This window comes from Bos grunniens, chromosome 18, assembly GCF_055505025.1.
Source record: "Bos grunniens cultivar Pamir isolate PY7600 chromosome 18, Bosgru_T2T1.0, whole genome shotgun sequence".
In the NCBI taxonomy this organism is placed as follows: Eukaryota; Metazoa; Chordata; class Mammalia; order Artiodactyla; family Bovidae; genus Bos; species Bos grunniens.
Genome location: NC_141182.1, coordinates 63,323,424 through 63,341,550, shown reverse-complemented (window position 1 = coordinate 63,341,550; position 18,127 = coordinate 63,323,424). Strand labels below are relative to the sequence as shown.

The following is an 18,127-nucleotide window of genomic DNA, read 5'->3' as shown; positions in this document are numbered from 1 at the left end:
CCATTCCCTTCTCCAGGGGGTCTTCCTGATACAGGGATCGAACCCAGGTCTCCTGCACTGCAGGCAGATTCTTTACCACTGAGCCACCGGAGATGCCCAAAGTTTTAAAGTGCACTTCCTAATCCTCAGGGTTTGAATGCCTTTTAGTCTGTCCCCTGGTGTTTGGATTTTCATTTTGTTAAATGGTCTTTTCCCTTGCTTATTTTTATGTTGGGTGGTCTTTTTCTTGATTTGTGGATATAACTTTGCAGCTTATATGTATGAAGAATTATCTATTTCATTGCTGTTGTTTTAATTTTCCCCAGACTGTCAATCTGCCTCTGGACTCTATGGTATTTTTCTCATTCCACAATTTGTCAAATAAGTTACTTTTTTGTTTCTGTCTTCAGGATATCTCACTGAAAGCCCTCCCTCTACAACTAAGAGATACAAGAGTCTCCTTTCTCTTGAAATACTTCTGTTCCCTTGTGCTGTGCTATGCTTAGTCACTCAGTCGTGCCTGACTCTGCAACCCCATGGACTGTAGCCTGCCAGGCTTCTCCGTTCATGGGATTCTCCAGGCAGGAACAGTGGAGTGGGCTGCCATGCCCTCCTCCAGGGGATCTTCCAGATCCAAGGATGGAACTCATGTCTCCCGCATTGCAGGCAGATTCTTCACCATCTGAGCCACCAGGGAAGCCCCTTACTCGTCTGCATTTGGGTTTTTTTTGCCCGTGTTGTATGCAGACTGTTTTCTTCCAGACGGAGAGCTAATCATATCAGCATTCCTTTGAAACCAGCTCTTTTTGCCCCGACTTGAAATCTGTCTTCTGTCAGACACACACACACTCTGAGATCTATTTCTAGACTGTCTTCTGTTCCAGGGATCCGCATCTCTTCCTGTGTCAGGACATTTGTGCTGCTTTAGATAGGGTGCCAGGGGAGGGGGGATTGTTGTGTGTGTGTGTGTGTTTTTTTTTTTTTGTAAAGAAAGTGGTGCAGCATCGGGACAGGAGCAGAAACACCTGGGAGCCAGGAAGCCAGGTGGGAGCAGAGGTGATGGGCTCTCTGCCCACCCCCACCCCCAACTGTGAGGCCAGATCAGGGAGAAATAAGGACCCAGCTGCTTGTAAAATAAAGTCTTCCCTTTTATTTCAAATCAGCCCATTCCCAGGTTGGGTGCTGCAAGTGGAGAGCAGGGGCCCTAAGTCCTCTGGGGTGTGGCGGGGGCTAGAGGGCACTCTCATCCCTCCAGGGATGAGGGGTGGCGGGGCTGGCTTTCTCCTCTCTCCCCACCAAGGCCCTAGGCCCAGGCCTGCCCTCCGGGCTTACTTCCAGGGCTAAGGACACAGAGAGGGGAAGGGCAGGGAGGCAGTCCTGTTTAAGGTATCCGTGGCCAGGGCGTTGTTAGTGGTGGGAGCCCAGTGAGGCTGGATTAGTGGGGTCTTCTCCGGCAGCCGGGGAAGGAACTGCAGAGAGAGGCAAAAACAGACCAGATGCAGGTGGGAGGGAGAGAAGGAATGAGGGAAGGAGGTGCGGTCAGGGGCTGGAGGCCAGCTTGGGAGCTGGGGTGTCAGTCTAGACACTCACCAGAGATGGAGACCAGGCTCCAGTCTGGACTGGAAAAAGGGCTCAGATTGATGACTGCCACTGCACGAAGCGCTTGGATTCCTGCCAGGGAGACGTGAGCAGGGGAGGGCATGATTAGGGAAATGGCTTGGCAATGTGTGCCCTCAAACCAGGACTCCAGGCCCCCAGCCCCTCTTCCGTCAGACCAGGGGGTCCATGCCCCCAGCCCTTCCTCCCTCAGACCCAGGGGCCCGGTACCTGAGGGTTGAAAGGGTCATCATCATCTGTGTCCTCATAGTCGTCACTGGGGTGCAACAAGGGGCGTAGCAGAGAAGCAGGAAGGGGGGCCCATGAGAGCGTGGTCCCCAGCAGTGGCTCAATGGTGCTCCCTCATCCCCTCCCCCAGGACTTCGGCCCCCTCCCCTCCTGACCTGGGTGGGAAGAGGGCCCAGGCTCGGGGCAGGCTGCAGAGGACAGTGGCCAGGGCCCCAGCAGACAGGAGGGAGAAGAGAAGCAAAAAGAGCAGTCCTTCCAGGGTGTCTTCACACAGGCCACGCAGGGCTGAGCCATAATCCTGGGGCGGGAGAGACGGGAGGGGTCAGCGGGCAATACCCATGGCCCGGACCGTCCACCCGGCTGTGCCTCACTGAGAAAATCCGTCAGCCTCTCTGTGCCACAGTTTCCTCCCCTGTCACAGAAAGCACTCAGCGCACGGTAGGTGCTGTGGTCACTGTCATTTATCACACCTGCAGGCATGACCCCAAGTCACAACTTCCTGTCCATCACTGAGAACCCACCACCGCACGCCCAGCCGCGCTGCAGCTTGGCCCTTATTGGGTGCCAGACGTCTCATCCCGGACACTCCCCACACTGTGTGTGTGTGTGTTGAGGGGCGGGGGTGCATCCCTGGCCTCTTCCCACAGCACTCTCTTCTGGGGCTGAGACTCCCAAGGATGCCTCCACACACTGTCCCCCGGGGCAAAAATCCCTGGCTTAGAACAACACTGAGAAGAAGGCTTTAGCAAAACAACTGGCGTAGACCTGCCCCCCTGCACGGTAACGCCTGCTCAGGAAACACTGGCTGACACGGCTGTCATCCCTAGAAACCAGCGATTCCTGAATGCCGGACTCTCAGTCATTCAGCAGGAACTGGCATGAATGACAGACGGCCTGCTCGGTGCCAGGCGCTGCTCCAAGCGCCGGGGCAACTTCGGTAACCAAGCCCCAGAAGGTCACTCAGACCACGTGGAGCTGATGAGAGCGGCGGTTTGGACAGTACCAGGCGCCCCTCCCCTCCCCGCTACAGCAGAGATGGTACAGGCAGGAAGGAACTCTGCGGTGGGAGGTCCATGCCCGCTCCCTGAGGAGGAGGGGGACGGGGAGGATGGGGGTGCAAAGGGCTGAGGCCGGAAACCAGCCAGGGCTAACCACATGGGCCCCTGGAAGTCAGGCGAGAAGCCAGGACTTTAATCCGCAGGCTGGGGGAACTGCTGGAGGCTTCTAAGCGGAGGAAGAAGATCAGATTGTGTTTAAAAGGCTCACTGGGCTGCGGCTGCTGTGGGGAGAGGGAAGAGGCTCTGCCGCCGTCGGGAGCAGAGGTGCTAGCGTGAGCTGTGCTTGGAGTCCAGAAGGACTTGCTGGAGGAAGGGTTGTTGAGGGTAGGGGCAGGAAGCCACATGGAGAGGCCTAGGTTTCCGGGTCCAGGCAGAGGGTCCCCTGGGAGCATAACTCGGGGAGGGGGACAGGTGTCACCTTGTGCAGGCCACGACAATGTAGCAGTGCCACCAACTGGTGGAAGTTTCCTTCTGTTACGTTCAGCGTCTCCTCCAAGGACAGCACAGGCTTCTGCGGTGGGAAGGGGGTTGTTATCCCAGGAACTCTCCGGGCTCCGCCCACCGCACCAGGCCCCACCCCTCTGTCCGCCCCACGCCCTGGGCCCCGCCCACAACCGCCGGTCCGCCCCTTCCTGACTCCACCCACACATTCAGGCCCCGCCCGCCCCGCCCGCCCCTTTCCCCGGGGCCCCACTCACAGCCCTCGGCCTTCCCCTTAGGCGGGCCCCTCCCACAACCGGTGACCCGCCCCTTCCTAAGACTCCGCCCACCGCTCCAGGCCCCGCCCCCTCCCCCGTCTGGGAGTTGGGGTGTAGGGGGAGCACCCGGCCCGCCGACCTGCGCAGAAGGGAACTGGGGCACAGCTTCCCGCTCCAGGCCCTGCAGCTGGGAGTGGATGTTGGCCAGAGCTCGCTGGGACAGAGTCAGCCTCTGCGAGAAGACGGAGGGAGGGAGGAGGGCCCAGCGGTTGACCACCCCCGCCACCCGCCCCACCCCCCGCCTCCTCTCCTCCCACCCCGGGGTCCCTAGATCCAGGCCCCAGCCGCACCCTCCTCCCCCGGCTCCCTCGCCCGCAGCCCTAACCTGTTGAAAGGGGTTGGAGACGGCCTGGTTGCAGAGGAAGTAGTAGTTCAGGATGTCTGAAGCGGGAGCGAAGACGGGGGAGGCCGTAAGCCCCGGGATCCTCCCCGCGGACAGGCGGCGGGGCAGGGCCACACTTTCCACCCTCCCCTCTCAGAGCCCTCCTGTGGTCCGGCTGGCCTCGCCCTCCAAGCCCCCCAGGCCTCCGAGCCCCCACTCCCTCTGCTCCAGAGGACTCCCTTCTGCTGCAGCCACAGCCCGAACGCGCTGATCTGAACACCCCACAGGGCTGCTTCTGCACCTGCCCTGACCCAACTGGGCTACCCACTTTCTCCAAGTGGCCTAGCCCGCCCCTCTCCCTGATCCCTTGTCTCAGCGTCCTTATCCCTTCCCTCTTTTCCAGCTCGCTAGGGCAGGTGCTGAGAGCTTCTGCTGGGCAGAACTGGGCAGGGCTGGCACCCCCACCCCACCGCAGGCATAGAGGCCTGAGGATGCAGGGCGTGAGCCCGGAGGTGTGATCACCTGAGCCAAGGCCAGTCTCCTCCTGGGTCAGGTTCAGGATGTAGCTGTCTGGACTGGAGCAGAAGTCACTGAGGCCCTGAGAGCAGCACAGAGGGGGCTCGGACAGACACGCCCCCGCCTCACACGCCTCAGGGTCCAGACCTCCAGCCCCTCCTCCTCAGACCCGGGGGTCCAGGTCCCCAGCCCCTCCTCCTCAGACCTGGGGGTCCAGGCCCCCAGCCCCTCTTCCTCAGACCCAGGGGTCCAGGTCCCCAGCTCGTCCTCCTCAGACCCAGGGGTCCAGGACTCCAGCCCCTCAGCACCTAGGACACTGGCTTCAAATCGCAGAACCTGTGAGCCTGTCTCCCAAGTCTTGTCTCTCAGGATCTGAGGCCTCTGTTCCCCTCGTCCCCAGGTCTGGGAGTCAGGGGCCTTCAGCCCCTGGAGTCTTGGAGCCCAGGTGCCTGTCCCCACCCCACCCCACCCCTGGTGCTCACCACGGCTGTGGCTGCCTCCAGGCCCATGGAGCCCCAGCTCAGGACCAGAACCAGGAGACTCATCACCGTCATCCTGTAGTGGGGGAGGAGGGGTGGGATTGGAGTTCTGGGGTTCCTAATCTCCCACCTCACCGCTTCCCATCCCAGATCACATCACAGCCCTACCCTTCCCCCACCAACCTCTGGAGCCAAGAGGATAACAGTTAGGGGTAGAGCAGTGGGCAGGGAGAGGATGGGCCTGTAGATGGTGACGTCAAACTGAACATCTGGCCCCACTGGGTGGGGGGGGGCAGGGGGTTGGCAGTGAGAAGGGCCCTGTGTGGGCAGCTCCTGCCCAGGTCTGCCCCGCCTTGCCCTGGACTGTGGGACCGTGGGAGGGCGACTGCCCAGCCCGGGGCCCCAATTCCCAGCTCTGAATTCCGCAGGAGCCCGCTCCCAGCTTCACCCATTGGTCAGCCTCCAGCTCAGCCCAGGAGTGATCTCAGCTGTGCAGGGCTGAAATCGCCTCCTGGTTTTTCTCTTTGCAGGGGGACGGATCATCATTGGAGGGTGGTCTGAGAGTGAGAAGGGTGCCTGCAGGGGGTCAAACTGAAGGCCCAGCCCCAAGTCCCAGACCGTCCACCATGTTTACCATCTCCAAGCTTCAGAGGAGGGCCTGGATGGAATAGCAGGCCTGCTTACCCCAGGGGGGAGCGTGGGGATGGTGGTGAGTGCCAGCGTGGACCCCCTCAGGGCCAGAGAGGATACAAGGGCTCCTCTGAGTGGGATAGGCTGGCCTGGATGGAATCTCAGCTCCAGCACTTTCTGGCTGTGCAACCCTGGGCAAGTGACCTAACCTCTCTGATCACCAGTCTCCCTTTCTGTTAAAAGGGGTGATGGGAAGGACCTCTTCGTAAGGTCAACGCGAGGGTTCCAGAAGAGTATCAGGCATACAGAATGAACCTTTCAGTAAGAGTGTGGTCCTTAATTCCATGCACCACGTGACAGCCTTCTGCCCTCATCTGCCTGCCAGACAGACCTCTGACAGCACCTCGGTTCTCAGTGTTGTCATGGCAACCAAAGGGGGCAGTGATCGCCCCCCCATCCTCAGCACAAGCATTATTACTGTTATTTCTTTTCTGGGACTTTGTTGCACTCCCTGTGACAAGGACAGTCTGCTGCCCCAGCCCCTCCTGGGCTGCTCTGTGTCCCTATGTGCCTGCCCACCCTAGGAACTCTCTGAGGTCTGTGGGACAAGGGAATGAAACCAGCGTGAGCCTTGGAAAGACGGCGGCCCTTCTCACAAGAGCACTGTGGGATCTCGCCCTGTGATGTTCCCCACCGCCAGGAAGGCCACCCGGACTTACACGATCACCAGCCACTTGCTCTGCCTCGCCAGGCCCAGGAGGGTGAAGAGACAGACCAGCAGCTCCAGGAGCAGCAGGAGGACGTAGGCCAGCCACCTGGGGAGGGGGCAACAGGGGTGAGGCAGAAGCAGCCAACCCAGCCTTTCGGGTGTCCAGGTTCCCGGACTGGGACACGGCAGAAGGTGACAGCACCCCCACGAGGGCCCGCCTCTGCCTGGATCTCTGTGCTCTCCGTGACAGCCAGTCTCCAGGCCTCAGCCAAGCTCATCTCTGAAACGGGTGCACAGGGGGCCGGTCACTATCGCCATTTAGAGCACAGGGCCTGAGGCAGATCACCATAACTGCATCCGCACCAAGCCATGCACGAGCCCTGTGACTGGCACTCTCTGAGATTTAGCCTCTCGGAGCCCCAGCCCCTCCACCCCAGGCTGGAGCGTCTTAGCGGGACTTGTTCTCAGGCCTGCATCCAGCATCACAGGGCACAACCCAAGGGCTTGGCATCTGCAGGCAGATGGGCTGGGCCGCAATGCCAGCCCCTCCGCTTCCTGCCCGCCCACAGCTTCTGTGCCTCGGTTTCCCCTTGGTAACTCTTGGGGAGAACAGCAGCACCTACTTCCTGAGGCTGTCGTAAGGCTGAGAGAACCCATAAAGCACCAAGGAGTGTGCCGAGCATGTGGGTGCATCTAACCGTTAGCCTGAACACGAATCAGGGAACTCTAAAGCGTACTGAAGAATTCAGTATCAGTTAATGATCAGCACTCTGACTGCAGAGGACAAAGCCCGGGAAGCTACAGCACAGTGCTGGCCCATGGGAGATGCTCAATAAATAGCAGCATTCTCAAAGGTCCCCACGTGGGCAGAGTGGCAAGGGAGCCGCCACCTTCTCCGTGGCAGCCTCTGCTCGGACCTCCGTGGGGACTGACTGTGCACTCCTTTCCCGGACCGTGGGAGGGTCAGGCTGTCTCCAGGAAGGGGAAGCTGGGCCCCGTGGCTCCAGCTGACCTCCAGGTTCCCTATGTGGCCACTGACAGCTCATGTGCTCCAGCCTCACTGGTTTCACAGGGCAGATGGCACTTCTGTCTTTACCCTCCACGAACAGCAAAATTTCCCCTCTGGGAGAACTGGCCAAGTCCCCTGAAGGACTCCCAAGTGCCAGACAGTCTCATATGCGTGCATGACTACACGTGCACGCATGCACAGTCGCTCAGTCGTGTCCGACTCTTTGCGACCCCATGGACTGTAGCCCCGCAGGCTCCTCTGTGCAAAGGATTCTCCAGGCACGAATACTGGAGTGGGTTGCCATGCCCTCCTCCAGGAAATCTTCCCTACCCAGGGATCAAACCCACATCTCCTGTGTCTCTGGCGTTGCAGGTAGATTCTTGGGTGTATCCAACAGCTATTTCTTGTAGATGGTGGGTCTGCTTCACCCCTTCAAAGTCTACACTCCTACCCCCAGCCCCCCGAAATGGAGCCGTGGCCCCTGAACTTGGTCACAACCCAGAACTTGAATTCACTGGGACCCAGGCCTGTCTGATGCCCATGGTGGGCATCCAAATTATGGGCTGCTTCAACCCGGGTCTGCCTCCCTGCTGGAGCACAGAATCTAGGACAAAAGTCTTCCCTGGCTCTCTGCCCCCATGTCTGGTCGGGGCCCCAGGTGTTAGATGAACCAAAGAAATCATTCCTAGTGGACGAAGCGACGAGGACTTCACCGTGTTGGCTGCTGGGATGGGTGGCTGCCTGATGTCCAAATAACTGGTTCTCTCCCCTCCTTCAAATGTTACCTTTTCCGTGTGGCCTTCCTGGAATGACCGTCCCCGCATCCCCAAAACTGCCAGCCTCTGTCCCCAGACCCTCCTGTTCTCATCTCCTGCCTAATTTTCTCCACCCAGGACAGGAAGAGAGGCCACCCACCTGTACTCCTCTACAAAGGACACATCCTCGGCCACCTGCAGGGGGCTCAGGGGCACCCCCCGCCAGAAGGCCAGCCCCTGGAGCTGCTGGGCCACGGTTTCCGCCTGCCGCCGGGCGCCCCGGGCAGCAGCCACCAGCTCCGTGCGCTGCGTCAGCACCTCCTCCAGCGTGGTCAGCTCCGTCCTCACGGCCTCGTCCAGCCTCTCCACCATCTCCAGCACCTGGGCGAGGGGGTGGGGGTGGGGGTGGGGGCATCTGGAGTCAGGGGAGGGTATCCTCTGGGTGGGAGGGCAGGGGCCAGGGTGGCGGGGGTGAAGCAGGAGTGAGCAGGGCTGGCTGTCTGGGATTGGGCGCTAGGGCATCTGAGGATGCAGGAAGCGAAGGAGGGGGCCTGCGGTCTGGCGAGTGTGCTTCTGTGGCTTCTTTCAGGAGTTGGAGAGGTGAGCGGGTGAGCCCCAGGGCTGAGATGAAGCCTGGCATCCTAGGACTGAGCCTGGGTCGCAAGTCTGGGTTCTGCGGCCCAGGGCTGCAACTGGACATGAACTCTAAGGTCTGAGGTCGGGCTGGGTCTCGGCCTCACGTCTGGAATCGTTGGGGTCAGAGGGAGCCTTCCTGGCTGAGTCCTGGGTCTCAGCGTTCAGGTCTCCTGCCTCGCACTTGGCCAGGGGCCAGGTCTCTGGCCCTGGATCTGCCCTGAGGGCAGGGTCTTGGTGTTTAATGTATGAATGGTTTGGGCTGTGAATTGAAGCCCAGGGCTGGGGATGCAATGAGTCTGGGGGTCTGGGTTTGAGCCCCTAGTCCCAGATCTGGGCTGAGGTTCTGAGGGTGCCATGCATGGAGCCCTGCCTGGCTGTCAGCATTGGGTGGACAGTCTGAGATCTGCATGTTGGAACCTGACATTCTGAACCTGGGGTCTCAGCTCTGAGTTCAGACCCTGCTTCCTGGGGGTGGGGAGGGGGGTTCTTCTGGCCAGGTGTGGGGAAGCAGTCTGGGTGTCGGTCTAGGGTCTGGCCCGTGTCTGGTCTCCTCACCAGGTGGTCAATGGCGGTGAGCGTGTGGTTGGCATGCAGTAGTGCGGAGCTGAGCTGGGACACCCCATCGCTGGTCTCACTGTTGCCATAGAAACCGACGCCAATGCCAGCGCTAAGAGGAGGAGGGACGGGAAATCACAAACGGTCCTGGGACCCTGGGGGCCGCCCCCCTCCTCACACACCCAATCGTGGCTGCCACCCCATCCCATTGGTTCAGCCCTTCGTGGGAAAGCAACGTCTCCAGCCTGGTCCCCACTGGTTGCCAAGGTAACCGAGAAGTCTCACTCCCCCGGCCCAGGGACGTCATTGTGATGCTAATGGTGGGTGGAGAGGTGGCGGGGAGGGGGCCCCCAGATTTAACTCGCACCTCCCCGGAGTGAACCCCTGTTGTGCTCAGCCCCAGAGTGGGGAGTTCTCACCTCTGGGGTCTGCTAGCCCCACCCGCAGCCCCTCTATTCTTTTCCCCAAACATCCAGGGTCCTCAGTGTCAGTCCCTTCAGGCTCCAGCCGTCCTCTGCCCCGCCTCCTGGGGGTTCCATGGAGCCACCACCTCCTGGGGGTCCCAGAGCCTGGAGCTCCCAGCCTTCCCCCTCCCCTGGGGACCCAAGTGTCTGGACAGCTGGGAGGGAAGCAAGGGAATGTGGGCCGATGGGCCAGAAGCAGGGCGCCCCCTCCTTCACCTCAGTTGCCAGCAGACAGAGCTCCATTGTAGGGCCTGAATACGGTCTCCAATCTCCCCCCACCCCCAACGCACTGTGGCCCTTTGCGGAGGGGAGCCAGGGCCGCACTGGGGCGGAGGAGGCCCGGACGCCCTCACAGCTCCCAGCGCCCCGCCCCCAGCCATGGGATCGGACACCGGCCGCTACCCATTGTCCACGGTCCCACAAAGCTGCTCTTGTTCCCAGGCCGCGGGGCCGCTGTGCCGCCCCCCGTGGGGCCTTTGTCCACCTCCCCAGTCTACCCCAACTCGGGAGGGCCTGAGGAGGAAGCCCTTGCTCCCACCCACACCCCAAAGCCCCACACGGGGCGGGGAGGGGGGCTCCCTGCAGGGTGGCAGAACCATCTTTCTGGCCGTGGCCCTCCCTGCCCGCCCCCAGTCCCCACTCCAGGGGCAGATCTTGAGCGCCCTGGTCTGTCCTGGGTGGTGGGGGTGCCCTGCTGGGAGGGGCCGCCCGCAGAGATAGCCCTGGGCACAGGGTGTCTCCTCAGGCGTCCTGTCCCTCTCCGCTCTGCTGGTGTCCCAGGAGGCGGCCCTGGGCTCCCAGGGGCTTTTGGGTCTGAATCTGCACTCTGCCACTTGGCCTAGGCGGCCTTGAGAAGTTGCCTCTCTCTGAGCCTCCCTTTTCAGAACTAGTCATGACAACTCTGAGTCAAGCGAGGTCACCGTGGGAAGGAGTCAGGCCAGCTCGGGTCTGCTCCAGGATCACAGACATCCCTCTACCGTCCCTGATGGGGCCATCACTGGCTCCATGAGGGCAGGGCCCTTGTCTGGCTTGGTCAGGCTCCCCTGGTACTGTTGTAGATACTCAGGAAATAACTGCTGAATGAATGGATCAATGAGTTAACGAATGACATCACTAGTTCACATTTACAGAGCCCAGCTGGGGACCAGGCACTGAACATTTCACTCACTCTCACCACAACTGGGAGGTGGGTGTGACAACAGTGTCCATTCTAGAGATGTGGAAACTGAGGCCTGGAGGAGTTATATCACTCCCGCAGGTCACACAGCTATTCCACTCAGAGACAGCAACCCCAGCAGTCTGACTGCCCAGCCTTCAGCCCCTACCCCATCCTGCCAGGGAAGTTATGTCTCCCCTCCCGGCCTCAGTTTCTCCATCCATCGAATGGGAGAGCAAGTCTCCCTGCTGGGATACCACCAGGAAGGCTGCTGATAGAGAGCTTGGGGAGCCCTGTCCCCCTGCCCGCCCACCCTGGGGCCCCATTACCAGCCGACGAGAAGGGCAGCGATGCAATTCCAGGTGACACACCCTCCCCCGGGCGGGGGGCTCTTGGCCCCGGGGGGTTCGGGGGGCCGGCAGCAGCAGAAGCGGATGAGGTAGACAGCGATGAAAATGAGGCTCAGGCCCAAGCCCAGGCCTGCCAAGGCCGCCACCAGCAGCAGGGCCTGGGGAAGGAGGGGGTGACAGGGCGTCAGAGGGGCTCTGCACGCCCTCCCCAAGTGGCCGGAGGCACTGTGTCTGAGATCTCGGTGCAGGTGGCGGGCATCCTGGCGAGATGAGTGGCAAGCCCACCCCGTGGTTTTCAGGTCTGTGCTGGGGCTGTGCAGCTTAAGGTTGGAGGGCGCTTCCAGTTGGGAGGCCCGGGTCTTGGGCTCAGTTCCGCTGTACCCTCCAAAGGCTGTGTGACCTTCGGAGGGCCCGTCCCCTCTCTGAGCCTCAGTTTCCTCCCCAGAGAAACCAGGTAGTTGGGACGAAGCCCCATCCGAGGACACGAAGAAACCTGGACCCTGGAACCGTGGGGGATCAGGGGGCTGGTGGGGGGGATGCGGGCTCCTGGTGGTGTGTCTGAGGCTGGGGGTGGCAGGCTTCCTCCTCCCTCCTCCTGCTGGTCCTCCCCACTCCCTGCTTGCTCACTCTCCCCAGAGGCTGAGCTCTGCACACCCACCGCAGTGAGTCTGTCACCCCGGGCCTCAGGGGGAGGGCGTGACAGCCTCCCTGACAGTGTGCCTGTGCACACAACTCAGAGATGGGGACAGGGAGGCTGAGAGTGTGAGGGCCGAGCAGGCGGGGAGGAGAGAAAGGCAGGATGGGGGAGACTCATCCAGGATGGGCGGGGGTGGGGGGAAGGAGCGACTCAGAGGAAAGAGAGAGATGGAGACGGAGACAGAACCAAAGGTGGGAGGACAGAGGTGGGGAGAGGAGCCGTGGTTGCAGCCAGAAGAGCCTTGCACAACGACGGGGCGCTCCTGTAGGAGGCAGGGTTTTCCACTGCCGTTCTGGGCTCTGCCCAGAAGCCCAGAGAGGGGCCACGCTTTCCCTTCAGCCACACAGCACTCGGGGGCAGCAGCCACAGCACACCCAGACTTCTGGACTAACGAGTGCTGAGTCCTGGCTCTGCCTTGTCCTCATGCTGGGGTGTGTGTGCTGGGCATGTAGGTGAGTGTGCATGTGTGTCTCTATGGGAGTGCCTGCGCCTGCAGGCGTGAGGGGGTGATCTGTATGCACTTGTGCGGTTCTGAGCACAATTCCTTGAATCTGTGAGTAGTCTCTGGTGGTGGTAGGGTGTGTGTGTGTGTGTGTGTGAAAGAGGTAGTATGTGAATGTAGGTGTCAGTGTGTGTGAACACATGAGTGTCTGAATGTGTGCCTACATGAGTGATATATGTGTGTGCATGTGTGAGTCTTGCAAGAATGTGTATCTGTATATGGGTGTGCTTGCTTGCTTGCTAAGTCACTCAGTCGTGTCCAGCTCTGTGCAACCCCATGGACTGTAGCCCGCCAGCCTCCTCTGTCCGTGGGATTCTCCAGCAGGAATCCTAGAGGGGGTTGCCCTGCCCTCCTCCAGGGGATCTTCCTGACCCAGGGATTGAGCCCATGTCTCATGTCTCCTGCATTGCAGGCGGGTTCTTTACCACTAGCGCCACCTGGGAGGCCTGTATATGGGTGTATATGTGTGCATATGTGAGTGTGTTTGTGTGTGAATGCATGTGTGCGAATGTGTGTCTGGCTGGGTGTGAGTGTGTCCCCCCCAGCACAGTGGCGCCCAGTCCCTGATTATCTTCCCAGCTGTGCCCTCAGGGTGCTCTCCCTAGGGGGCGATGTCCCCTCCTGCCCGAGGGTCCCAGAGCTGTCACCCTGACTGTTGACAACGGGGCGCAGTGGGTCTCCCCAAGTGCCTCTGGTGGTGGCCGACTAGGCACCGGGGTGGACAGGTCTGCTTGGCCATGAGCAGGTGTCCGTGGACCAGGCTGGGCAAGCCAGAGGCCATGGGCGCAGGGCTGGCGGTCGCCGCGTGGTGGGGAGAGGGTGGCGGGGAGTGGGCGGGGAGGAGCTGCTTACCGGCTCAGTCCAGCCATGACCCAAATAGCTCAGAACACAGCACTCATCCCCGCTCCGCTTTCCTGGGACCCCCCCTCCGAAGCCTGCCAAGCCCCAGCCCCCTGTCCCGGGAGCTTCCCAGGACTGATCAGAGGTCCAGACCTCACAGGCAGAGCTCGGGACCCACCCGAGGCTCCACCATCCTCCCCACCCCCGCCCCGCCCCCAGCTCAGCCAAGCCTTGCTCATTAATCTCAAAGTCAAGGACTTGAATTAAACTGGGTCAGGGGACCCCGTTCTTTCGCCCCGAGTGGAGCCTGACCCAGGCTGGGCCCCGTTCCCCAGGGACCCTGGTTTCCTGAAGGCTCCCACCCGGCCCCACCCTCTGGCTCCCAAAACGAACCTCGTCCCCAGCCTCCCTCCCCTGCCCCTCCCGTCCCGGGACTGGCTGGAGGTCTCCTCTCCCAGCACCTCCAAGTGGTTTTCCCAGCTCTGGCCCTAAGACCCCTCACACCCCCTGCCCCATTTCAGGCTTCGATTCTGTCCCAGAAGCGCGGCAACCCCCAGCCTCTTCCCCTCCACCATGCCAGCGCCTGTCTCCTGGGTCCCGCCTGAACTGGGACATGTTTAACTGGACTGCCCCGATCCAAGGAGGGAAGGGTCATCCTTTAGGACGCGGTGGACCCCTCTGATGACGACCCAGGAGGCTGGCTTCTCGAGCATCCTCTCTGAAACCCGGGAATCCATGGGCCCCCCGTCCCCTCCCTCCTCTGGGACCCTGGGGCCCAGGCCCCAGCCCCCACCTTATTTAAGGAGCTAGGGGTCTGGCTCCCTGCGCCCATCCCAAGGGTACCTCCAGCTACGGGTAACCACGCTCCTGCTCCCTCGGGTACCCCAAAGTCCGGGCCCGGCCCCAACCCCCAGAGAACACAGGAATCGGTCCCCAGCCCCTTCTCCCGCGGGACCCAGAAGCTTTGGAGCCCCCACCCCTCCACCCCCCGCCACACCACAGACCCCCCGACCGCTCCCACCTGCTGGTATTCTCGTTCTTGGGGCGCGAAGGCGCTGGGCACCGGTCGGAGCTGGAAGTCGGCGCGGGGCAGCTGATGGAGCAAATGGACCCAAGCAGAGGGTCGGTAGCCCGGGGGCGCCCCCATGGCCCCCGGGGAAGGCTCCGCGGGGCCGACGCCGGGGCTGCGGGCGCCTGGGCTGCGGAGCCGGGCGCGGGCTGAGCGGGGTCTGGCGGGGCTCGGGGCTCGGGGGAGCACGCGGGGGGAGGGAGGGGGTGGGGGGCGGAGATTGGGGGAGGAGGGGGGCGGTGCGGCCGGGCGGGGCCGGTGCTGCCCCTGGCGGCCGCGGAGAGCACTGCGGCAGCGCGAGCCCGGCGCCCCGCGCCCCCCGCCCTCGGGGGCCACCGCCACCTGCGGCCCGCGCTCTGCACCGCTTCGCTCTCGGAGGCGCCCGGCAGGGCTGGGCTGAACAGCGACATCCAGCAGAGGGCCGCGCGTACTGTCGTATCACCCTACAGCTCCACGATCCCTTTATCTTCAGGAAGAACCTTCGTATCTAGGTCGCCAGTATTTGCACAGCGTTTTACAAATAAGGATCAGTTACCAAGAATGGTCTGTTGCATCAATAAAATTCCTCACTGCTATGAGCGTATTCTCACCTGTAACCCATTTGGGCGAAAAACCTTCTCCCACTCAAGTCTGTATAAGGACACAGCTTCTCTACACAAACCTCCCTATGTGTATAGACCACTCTGGAGTGCCTACCGACCTGACTGTGTACAGACCACTCCGGAGTGCGTCCCCACAGGTCTGTGTACAGACCACTCCGGAGTGCGTCCCCACAGGTCTGTGTACAGACCACTCCGGGGTGCGTACCCACACATCTGTGTACAGACCATTCCAGGGTGTGTACCTGCAGGTCTGTGTACAGACCACTCCGGAGTGCGTACTGTACCCTCATGTCTGTGTACAGACTACTCCAGAGTGAGTACTCACATGACTGTGTACAGACCACTCCGGAGTGCGTACCATACCCTCATGTCTGTGTACAGACCACTCCGGAGTGCGTCCCCACAGGTCTGTGTACAGACCACTCCGGAGTGCGTCCCCACAGGTCTGTGTACAGACCACTCCGGGGTGCGTCCCCACAGGTCTGTGTACAGACCACTCCGGGGTGCGTCCCCACACATCTGTGTACAGACCATTCCAGGGTGTGTACCCTCATGTCTGTGTACAGACCACTCCAAAGTGAGTACTCACATGACTGTGTACAGACCACTCCAGAGTGTGTACCCTCATGTCTGTGTACAGACCACTCCAGAGTGAGTACTCACATGACTGTGTACAGACCACTCCAGAGTGCGTACCCACAGGTCTATGTACAGACCATTCCGGGGTGCGTACCCGCATGACTGTGTACAGACCACAGTGGAGTGCGTACCCACATGTCTGTGTACAGACCACTCTGGAGTGTGTACCCACATGTCTTTATAAGTGTAGAAGGATTCTTCCCACTTGAACAACAACCCTACTCATCTATTTGGGGACGCCTCCCATCTTTATAGGCTTTCCTGGTGGCTCAGAGGTTAAAGCATCTGCCTCCAATGTGGGAGACCTGGGTTCAATCCCTGGGTTGGGAAGATCCCCTGGAGAAGGAAATGACAACCCACTCCAGTATTCTTGCCTGGAGAATCCCATGGACAGAGGAGCCTGGTAGGCCATAGTCTATGGGGTGACAAAGAGTCAGAAATGACTGAGCAACTTCACTTTCACTTTCCCATCTTTATAAGGATGCCTCCCATGTGTTGAAGAACCTCTCTAAACTGATTAATCATTACTTCCATGTGCATGAGGATCACCTTGCCCCTTGTCATTCATTTTACAGTTTATAAAGTATTTTTCCAGCCACTATGTCTGCTGAGTCTTATCAGGAATCTGCCGATGTCACACTGATACAGGCCGAAGCAGAGATGACCCGGCCACTTCAACACCACCACCCAGCCAGTCACTGCTGAAGTTAGGTTCCCAGGGAACTGTCCTAGGGGTTCCCCTACACCTTTGGAGCTGGGTTAGATTTTGCTACCTGGGGTCCCCATACCTGGCCTCTCTTGAAGTATCGAGATGAGGTGGACTGGGGGGGACAGAGAAAGGAGGGGGTGCTCCACCCACAGGGCCCCAATATTTTGCTGCAGATTGGTGAGAAAGGCCTGGGAGGCAGTTGCCCATCTCATGACCAGGGAGGAAAAATAACGGTGATGGTAATGGTGGTGGCTGGGTGTGTGTGGGGGAGGCCGGAGGGGAGGTCAGGAAGGTAATGACAGCGGTGATAATTATGGGGCTGCCCTGGTGATGATGTGATGAGGATGGTGAGGGTGAGGAGGGTGGTGATAATAGTGACTGTTGATGATGGTGATGGTGAGGATGAAGGTGGTGGTGCCGGTGGTGATGGTGGTGAAGGTGGTGATGGTGAGGGTGATGATGAAGGCGGTGGTGGTGAAGGTGGTGGTGATGACGGCGAGGATGGTGACCACGTTGATGAATGGGCACTCTGAGATGCCCTCTGATAGAGACTTGTTCCCCTTGACCTTCTCCTGCTGTTTTTCTCCGGGTCTGCTTCTCCTGGGGAAGACTACGGTTATTCCAGGGTGGTCCCGGAGCATTTCTAGGCTGAAAAGGCATCCCAGTACCATCTCAGACTCTGCAGGCATCTAAGTTGGGCCTTGGGTGTGTGAGGACTGCGCCCCCCCCAGCATGGGGGCAGTGCTCAGAGCATAGGTCGTTGCTACTTTGTCCCAGCCAATTCTTGCCGTGTGGGGAGCGGGACACCGCATCGCCAGATGTTCCAAATTTTCAAGAGATGACAGAAATGGGGATATTTTTAAAAGCAAAATCCCTCAGCTTTTAAATGTTAAAGCTAATTCAAATACAAAAAAATACTGTGTGGGCCAAATAAAACCTGTCCGTGGGTTGGAGCTGGCTGGTTTTTGTAAGCTCTGGTCTAGCCAGACGCTGAGCAGCATCGCTGTGGAAGGGGCAAGCGGAGGGAAATGGGCCTGCAAAGAGGCTGAGAAGGAGCAGTCCAGAGAGGCAGGCAGGAAGCCTGGGGAGGCAGCAATGCCACCTCCTCCAGGAAAGCCTCCTGATCAGCCTGTCTTGATGAAAGACAAGGGCAGATCCTGGCTAAAGAGTTTAGCCTGTGGTCCCTGTGAAACTCTGGGAGACTCTTCTGTTTCATGGACTGATTGTGAGTACATATGGTTACAAGTCCATTTAGATGATACTCAATAACAGGCAGACTTAACCTTTGGGGGCAACAGCCACCAGAACGGCGTTGCCTCTAGAGGTGGGGACAGGGCTGACTGGTAGGAGGGTGGATGGGGGTTTCTGAGAATGATGTCATTGCTCTATACCTTGATAAGGTTTCGAGTTGCACAGGGTGGCTTCTCTTTTGCAGTACACTTGAGATTTGTGCAAATTTTGCATTTCACTGCAAATTTTACCCCAAGGAAAAAAAGAACCATTTAATGATATGCATGCTTAAGTATGGGGGCAAGTTTAATGGTGTCTACAGTTTCCTTTGAAATGGATCAGCGTGCATGTTAGTCACTCAGTCGTGTCTGACTCTCCAAGACCGCATGGCTGCCAGGCTCCTCTGTCCGTGGGATTCTCCAGGCAAGAGTACCAGAGTGGGTTTCCATTTCCTTCTCCAGGGGATCTTCCCAACCCAGGGATCGAACCCAGGTCTCCTGCATTGCAGGCAGATTCTTTACCTTCTGAGCCACCAGGGAAGCCTGAAATGGGTCAGAAATGGATCAAAAAATAAATAAGGTGGATTGACAGGGGGATAGATAGGTAATAAAGCAAAAT

At 59.8% G+C, this 18,127-nt stretch overlaps 1 protein-coding gene across 2 annotated transcripts; it reads right to left on the bottom strand.

Annotated features, from left to right (window-relative positions):
• Window positions 1-1,106: 1,106 nt before the first annotated feature.
• On the bottom strand, window positions 1,107-14,514 carry TTYH1 (tweety family member 1). 2 transcript variants are annotated; one of them, XM_086354613.1, is made up of 14 exons: window positions 14,282-14,514; window positions 11,201-11,379; window positions 9,252-9,363; window positions 8,221-8,441; window positions 6,307-6,402; window positions 4,961-5,033; window positions 4,485-4,560; window positions 3,966-4,021; window positions 3,720-3,812; window positions 3,301-3,393; window positions 1,980-2,122; window positions 1,807-1,852; window positions 1,570-1,650; window positions 1,107-1,448 (listed from the first exon to the last, which is right to left on the bottom strand). In XM_086354613.1, exons 1-13 carry the CDS (start codon window positions 14,405-14,407, stop codon window positions 1,612-1,614), a joined length of 1,353 nt encoding a protein of 450 aa, XP_086210739.1. In that variant the 5' UTR covers window positions 14,408-14,514; the 3' UTR covers window positions 1,107-1,448; window positions 1,570-1,611. The 2 variants fall into 2 exon arrangements, with proteins under 2 accessions (XP_086210739.1, XP_086210738.1); XM_086354612.1 differs by lacking the exon at window positions 1,807-1,852.
• Window positions 14,515-18,127: the final 3,613 nt, after the last annotated feature.

Coding starts and splice junctions, on each gene's coding strand:
- TTYH1 (XM_086354612.1), bottom strand. CDS start 14,407: ATGGGGGCGCCCCCGGGCTACCGACCCTCTGCTTGGGTCCATTTGCTC. Junction 9,364..11,200: donor GCTGCCCTTCTCGTCGGCTG/GTAATGGGGCCC, acceptor TCCTCCTCTTAG/CGCTGGCATTGGCGTCGGTT. Junction 3,813..3,965: donor TCTCCAACCCCTTTCAACAG/GTTAGGGCTGCG, acceptor GTCTTCTCGCAG/AGGCTGACTCTGTCCCAGCG.